The sequence below is a fragment of the Acanthisitta chloris genome, unplaced genomic scaffold (assembly GCF_000695815.1).
Source record: "Acanthisitta chloris isolate BGI_N310 unplaced genomic scaffold, ASM69581v1 scaffold15838, whole genome shotgun sequence".
NCBI lineage: Eukaryota > Metazoa > Chordata > Aves > Passeriformes > Acanthisittidae > Acanthisitta > Acanthisitta chloris.
The window spans coordinates 563-8,522 of NW_008688782.1; the positions used below are offsets into that span (position 1 = coordinate 563).

The 7,960-nt window shown below is 44.5% G+C and overlaps 1 protein-coding gene across 1 annotated transcript; it reads left to right on the top strand.

Moving 5' to 3' along the window:
- The first annotated feature begins 5,840 nt into the window (after positions 1–5,840).
- On the top strand, positions 5,841–6,441 carry LOC103808385 (calcium release-activated calcium channel protein 1). Its single transcript, XM_009081167.1, has one exon. The coding sequence runs from the start codon at positions 5,844–5,846 to the stop codon at positions 6,402–6,404; it is 561 nt and encodes a 186-aa protein (XP_009079415.1). The 5' UTR covers positions 5,841–5,843; the 3' UTR covers positions 6,405–6,441.
- The last annotated feature ends 1,519 nt before the right edge of the window (positions 6,442–7,960 follow it).

A 7,960-nucleotide genomic window follows, 5' to 3' on the forward strand; every position in this document is an offset into this window, starting at 1 on the left:
AGGTGGTGGACTCTGAGCCTTGACTGACGGGTGGCTGTGTGAGCCGCGGCGAGCTGCAGTTGGTTCTTCCTGGGCAACACGTCCGGCTGGAGCTCGCTGCTGCCAACGAGCTCTGTGCCAGAGCAGTTTGTCTCGGGGTGCTTGCTCGGTCAGGCTTTTGCATCGGGAGAGAAGATGGAAAAACCTAGTTTGTTGGTTTTTACAGGCCTTCATCTAAGGGAGATCGAATCTCCATTAATGTAAATGGTGTTATTTTAAAGTCATACTTAGTCTCTTAAATTCCTTTAGTTTTTTTCTAAATATATGGTATGTGGACTCTCAGAATCCATGGATGGATGAGGTGATGCTTCTTCTACTTCTTTCTTAATATGTAGTTTTGGGGGTTCGGCCTCCTGCAGTTGAAAACTGCTGCTTTTGAATTTATATTGTTCAGGGCATTTCAGGGAAAAGCACTTTGTTCTGATTGTCTTTAATGATACCTGTTCTTTTGGCTCTGTAGCCAAGACTTCCTAATTATTTTCAGAAGAGATAATTTTCAAGTATCTTTAGATTTCTTTTTATTAACTTTGCTGATCTTTTCGAGTTGTCCTTCTGCCCTGGAAAGCTTGCCCATCCTGCTGCCTGGGCATCGTGTACTGACTGCAGCAGGTTCTTTGGCACCCTAAAGTCCAGTCTAGTCCTGGATCAAAGCTTACAGCAGCTGCATCTTTGTTCCTGTTTTCCCTATCGCAAAAGGAACAAAGAGCTGAAATGACACACGCAGGACCACCCAGTGAATTGGCAGGAGGGGAATGTGCTGGTTTCCATGCCAGCCCCAGTGATCCGCGCGCTGATTAAGCGGTGCTCGCGTCCTCCAGGATGAGCTAAGTTTGTCCCTGCTGAATGTTCCCCTCTTCTGGACTGCTTTTGTGTGTAACTGCAGTGGCTTTGCAAAGTTTATTCCCTCAGGATTGGTTACACATGCCCTGGTGAAATGATGCGTGCCAAAGTGTAGAGATTGCCCAGGTCAGCGGTGTGGAGTACGAAACGCTCAGCCGGCTTTCAAACCCTGAAGTATTTCCTCAGAGGAGATTAAAAACCGGTGTGACAGTTAGTTTTGCTCCACAGATACCCACCAGGATTTGCTGCCCTGAGCCTCAGAAACAGTTGCAGTCTGGTGACAGCAACTGATGCAGGAGCTGAGCTCCCGGCAGTAAACCCGAGCAGTTCCTTTGTGCAGGTTTCCATGGATGCTATCATCCACTTCCATATGCCTGAGAGGAAATCTATAAAGCTTATAACCTTCACTGAGTACAATTTTCTAGTTTATGGGGCCAGCAAGTCATGTTAAGGCCCAAATTTGTTAGAGGTAAAGAAAGAAACTAGACTGTAGGGTGTGTGGTCCATGAAAGAATGGAGGATTCCTTCCAGGCGTCAGGTATTTCTCAGTTCTGTGTTATATTCCAGATGCTGCTGTGTGATCTTTTCCCCTCTCATGCCTGGATTTGTCAGTTTTTATTTCTCCATCCCGTTTACTTGAATGCTGGAAATATTTTGCAGATTATATCCAACACTGCAAGCAGTGTCTCATCCTCACCTACAGCAGCAGAACCAAGAGCCCCAGAGCAGACAGGCTGCTGGCAGGTTATTTTCTATTTGAACAGCTAATCTGACTTGTTGGCATCACTCTGTCATGAGGAATGCATCACACAGGAGTATGTCAATGTCATGATATGGGAGGCAGAAATCACAGGGAAGTTGTTAGATGCCAATAGTCATCAAACTGGAAAACTCAGTGTCACCTCCTGCCACTAATTAACAGCTTTGTGAAACAGCAGAGCTGAAACTGAGGGTCTGAATTATACACTGTGGTTGGCTTTGTTGTGCACAGGATTTGGAGGATGGTATTTACCAGGCAGCACAGTTTTCCTCTGAACACCTCTACTGCTCCAAGCTGTCTGAGCTTTGTCTAGATGGGAATATATATACTTCAAATATTGAATATCATCAAAGAACTGTCAACTCTTGCCTGTGAAATACAGCCAGCATGGTCTCCTGAAGACAGCTTCAGTCTTCTTCTGACAAGACTGACTGCAGTGATGAATATTCATGACCCTGATTTCCATAGTAACCGGTGAGGTAATGCTAGGTAGGACCAGGGCCCTGTACAGGTGCTCAGGACAGCACAGGCCTTGTCTAGTACAGGTCACTTCAGTTCTAAATGCTAAAATGGTCTCTACAGAAGTGTTTTAGTTGTATTTAAGTGGGTTGCTGGTAGAAAATCATGCAAGTGGTGTTTTGTAACCTGCAGGGAGGTGTTACAGGCCCAGTTCCCAGTTTCATGGATTCTGCTGCCACTTAGCTTTTACATCACTACTGCACTTAGAGTTTAGAGCTGAAAGTTTCTTCTATTCCAGGCACAAAAGCAATGCTTGGTTGCTCCCTTGAACGTGCCTGTCCTGAGGTTCTAGATGAGCAAGGCTGGCAGTGGGGGGCACTTGGGGCTCTTGTCATTCTGTTCTAGGGCAGCTGTGAGGATGTAAGGGTGATCCTGAGCTGTTGGCTAATCTGAACTTGTACTTACTGAACAGATGTACTCTAAATTATGCTGTGCAGAGATCCTGCTTCCTCAAGATGCATTTGCTCCAGTCACGTGGGTATTTCCTTTTCATGTTAGCTAGCACAATAAAATGAAGCCTGTGTTTGCATTCCAGTGTTAGTGTCAGCAGCTATTAATGTGTTTTGCCATTCTGCAGCATACAGTAATCTGCACAGTGGAGGATCCTGGATCAGTGGATGAATGATGCTTAGTTTCCCTTCTGTATAAAACAAGTAATAAGATCGTTATTTTGACTTATCTGTTTTTAATTTGCAGTGACTTATTCTGGCTCATACAGAAGTCCCTCTATGAGTTGTTTATAACTCTTAATGAATGGTGCAGACAGTCTGTGAGAGCCTGGCTCTGTGCCTCTGTCTCTGGAGTGAGCAGTGCTGTCAGGAAAACAGGCAGCTGAGGAGAGTGGATTTCTAGTGATACTGTGAGTGACACCAGTCTCATTCTTGCCTTTCCTCTGTGGCCCCACACACAGACAAACAGTGAGGTAGAAGATGGATGGATCCTTGTAAAATGCAATCATGCTGTCTGATCAGCACAACTTCTTTTAAGCCATTCCTGATGTGCTCAACTGTATAAAAGCTGTTTTGTCCTCTTAATCAGTTTCCTGTTTCAGAACGGGAGCTGTGGCCAGGAGGGGTTGAGAACAACCTGGTTACAGAATGTTGGGTGTCCTGTGGAGAAGTGTCCAGGTCTGTTTTTCAGGACTGTGGTTAGCAGCAGGGGTTTGGATCATCTGTCAGGATGAGAGTGGTCTCTGCCCACACCAAACTCAGCCATGGCCTGGGGCTGTATGTCAGCACTGGTGTTTGACACTGGGAGACACAGGGCTGTGTTCCCACCGACCTGAGCTCAGAGGGATCTCTGCAGGGAAGGGCAGGAGAGGAAGTCATCTGTGAATAGCTCATAGAGAATACAAATTTATTTGAGGTAAGGCATTTTATATCCTTTTTTTTACAGCCCTGGCCACTGATTCTGAGAAAGATGTAAGCCTGTGATTTTCATTAAAAGCGGGAGCTTTACTTAAGCCCCTCTGGTCTAATAGGAGCATTATAAGTAAGTGAAATTAACTTGGTCAGAAATAAACTTTAAAAATAAAGTTGAAATGTAGATTCTTCTAGAGGCAAGTTGTTGAATTTCTTGCAATGTGGTAGTAATGAGGCTGCCATAACTGAAATCCAGGATGTTGAAGGCTTCACGTGGTTGTGTGCCCAAATTCAGTGATCTTCTGAGAACGTCTCAATGGCACTATTTTTAGGTTTGCGAGAGTCTTGTGTCTTAACGTCATGGGAGTCCTTGAATTTTGTCAAGAAGATGTATTTCAGATTTACAGCTTTGTCAAGAGCTGTAGTAAATCTGTCAGTCATATCTGTGGGATGACCTGAAGTTAAAGTTAGCTCTTTGAACTGGAGATTAGACCAATGACCTCCTGAGGTGTCTTTAAGCTACATTACACTGTGATTACTCAGCAAGGCAGGGTGCTTGCAGCATGCCAGCTGCAGGGTAGAAATCATGGGGCGAGTGTTGAGAGAAGCCTTGAAAGTGGTAAAGGTGCTGAACATGTTGTGTTGGAAACTGTGCAGCCACCAACGTCAGTTCCTGCCCTGAGCAGATCTTCTGAGCCAGTGTAGAACAGGAAACTCTCCTCCCTAGAACGTCGGTGTGTACCTGTCAGGCTTTGTTTGGGTTTGGATTGGATCAGGTGACCTCACTGGGCTCTGCTTTCACAAGCGTGACCTTACAGGAGTGGTTGTGATGTGTTCATTTTGAAGCTGCAGCATGAGCAAAGTTGGGAAGAACTTGTGACGCTTTGCATCACTGTTAGAAAACAGGCACAGGGCCTCAGGATGAAAAATGGAGCTTTTTGTTTTAGGTGCCTGGCTCAAGCTTGGCACAGGAAGTAAACTTGCAACTGAAAAGAGCTGGCAGTTTTTCTGCCAGTTGATACTGAAAGGGCTCCCAAATTAGCTTCCTTGAGTGTTTGAGGAGACAGAAAACACGAACTGATTTTTCACTTACGGGTCAAGCTCGGGTTGCTGTGCCAGAGGTGAACACACAGAGTCCAAAATCAGGTGTTTTGTATCATTATTACATGGAGGCATTGATCAGTGGAAATATAAAATGTCTTCGATGTCTGGTGAATTAAATACGTCAGTTCTTAAAAGAAAATTCTTCATCTTATGAAGCTCTTTAGTGTCACGGTTATGTTAACATACCAAGTGCTAGGATAAAGGATTCGAGTGTCTTGCCATGCTGGATGGCTTTGGGTCCAGACACACCAGAAGGCTTATCTTTAAGTATGAAAATGAATCCTCAGTGGTGAAGGATTGCAATTGTCCTGTGAAAAGCACAGGAAGCCCAACGTCCCACGAGCACTTTAGAACTTAACAAGCAATCTGCAAAAGAGACCTGACAACCAGATGTTTGTCCTCTCATGGGTGAAAAAGAGTATTTTTAAAGCCTTGAGCAAGAATTGTATATGCATACATATAATGCTGAGTTTCTTGGAAACTGCTTGCTGGTTGGCTGGGAGGTTAGGCTTATGACTATGAAAGCTTTCAGTAAAGGAATTAAAAGACTGGCAAACGGCCTTGAATGCCTGTTGAAACATGTCTGAGCAAAACCCTTGGTTGACTTAATATCTTTGGTGCATTAGTGATTAAGAGTTCTGGTGTCCTGGGACATGTGTAAGGAGGTGGGATCCAGCACTAGGTGTAGCTTAGCCAAGCTCCTGCAAAATAGTGAGGTTAGAATGTTCTTGCTGCTTTTGCAGCTGTTATAGATACTGCAAAAGACTTTCTACAGTGCCCCATGTTGTGTGGGACACAAAACATTTCCTAGTACCCAGGATGGAGTGAAAGATCAAATGTTGCCTCAATGCTGTAACATGAAAGAAGACATGTTTCACTTAAGGAGTATGTTGTTCACCAAGTTCAGCTGTTTTGCTGGCATGAGCGGGAGGTGGCAGAGTGGTGGTTCATGAACAGCTTTTGTGCATACTGAGGTTTGCTCACAACAGAGCAGTAAGTATGAAAAGTTACTTTTGCTTGATAGCTCAGATCTAAGTTTGGGTCTAATGAAAAGGGTGCAGACTGACATAAAGAGAAATGTAAATGCAGACTTATTTTGTTTGGATCAGATGATTTCCTGGAAATGTGGTTTAAACTTTAAATGATCTATAGTCAAATAATATGTAAGGTAGGTAACTGCCTCTCTCTCTCTCTCTCTCCCCCTTCCTTTCCAGGTGGCTATGGTTGAAGTTCAGCTCGACGCAGGACACGAGTATCCTCCAGGGCTCTTGATAGCCTTCAGTGCCTGCACTACTGTGCTCGTTGCAGTTCACCTTTTTGCACTCATGATAAGTACCTGCATTCTCCCGAATATAGAGGCTGTTAGCAATGTGCATAATCTCAACTCTGTCAAGGAATCTCCCCACGAGCGCATGCATCGGCACATCGAGCTTGCCTGGGCCTTTTCCACTGTCATTGGGACTCTGCTCTTTCTTGCAGAGGTGGTGTTACTGTGCTGGGTGAAGTTTCTTCCTTTGGAGAAGAAAAATGATAATAGCCCCCAGAACAGCAGCTCTACCATGACATCAGGACAGGCAGCAGCCATTGCGTCCACGTCCATTATGGTGCCCTTTGGATTGATTTTCATTGTGTTTGCAGTGCACTTCTACCGGTCACTGGTGAGCCATAAAACAGACAGGCAGTTCCAGGAGCTGAATGAACTTGCAGAGTTTGCACGGCTCCAGGACCAGCTGGATCACAGAGGTGACGCTGTCTCCTCAGCTGTTACCAACTTTGCATAAACCTGTACTTAAAATAAACCCTCTGTTCTGTTCTGCCTTATGTTGACCCCGCGGTGGGTGAACTGGTCGAACTGCTGTTTAATATAAAGATTATAAATGTTGTTTTAACCCTTTAGAAAGGGGCAAGCTGTTCCTTTCGCAGCACTGTTGCTGTCTGGAGGGATGGATGGTGGGGTGTGGCTGCACTGTGTGTGCAGCTCTCCTCTTGTGAACTCTGTCTGGCTCGTTTCTCATTAGTGCTGTGTGGTGGCTCTATAAATATATGGGAAGTAACACTGTACATCTGGGTGTTTGTTAGGGATGGATAGAGAAGTTGGTTTTTTCCCTCTGTTTATTTGATGTTGGCATTTACTAGAAGATACTGCTTGTCCAATCCATATTGCATGGCATGATACAAATTACTTGGGACATGCAGCAATTAGCACTTGGTCTCGGTGCTAGAGTGGCTCTCCCTGGAAAGCCAGACAGATGGCAGGAGGGAAAGCTTTCCCACCACTTTCCCCACTATGTTTTGCTGCCAAGTAATCATTACTTTCCTGATTTCTCCAGCACCTTTTTCCCCAGGCACTTACACAGTTTGAAACTTGCTGAGCACCCAGGACTAGTCTTACTGTGATGTGGTGTGGGCACATGAGTAGGACTGAGACTCAACTCTTCTGTGGAAGAAAATAAAAGCAATAACTTTGTGAAGTTCTCATGAGCTGGCACATATTATCTGGAGAGACAGATTCGCCTGTTTCTCATTTAGGAATCTTTTTAAAAAGAAGGAACTAGATGGAAATCATCACTGGATAATTTTTTTTGCTTGAAAATCAGAACCACTGCTGTTGTTTTTGGGTTTTTTCCCAAGCCAAAGTAGTAATTATTTTATACTTTTTATATTGAAAATATATTTTTAATAAATCCTCGGATACAAGCAGCAAAATGTGCTTTCTCTGCATTGGATTCCCAAGTAATTAGCTATGCCTTGGTCTTCCTTGTTTAGAAGTCTTCTCCTTGCTGAAGTGTTGTATTTAATAACATGTTATGCATTTTGGCTTCCAGAGGATCTGGGAGCCAACTTCTCTGGATATACATTTGTGTATGAAAGTAGGTTGTTTGTAGTGAATATTGCTGCTTACTTTTAGACACACCTGTGACAGCAAAGCTGCTCTGTCGCTCTTTATTTCCCCTTTAGGCAAGACCTTCCACTTGGTCTCCTAGGTAAGAGCTTTGTCCGAGAAGGGTTGCAGCAGTTGCCCTGAGCTGGGTCAGTAATTCTGGCTGGGTCTGGGAGTGGGGTGTTTTAGAATACAGTATGAAGTAGCTTTGGGTTTGATGGGTAAAAGCTGTTTTTGAACACAAACTGAGACGGGTTTCAAATCTAAGGGGAAAAGAACTTGACCTCTCTGTTGTAGCTATCACTGTGGAATAGAAGTCTGGGATTTTGACGTGACAGGAGTGACTGTGACAGCACAGCGGAGCTGTGTCTGACAGCCTGGGCTGAGCATGGTCTCTCACCAACCTCCATCTCCCCCGGATTTGTGAACTGTAGGATGTGCCTGCAGAGTCTGGGT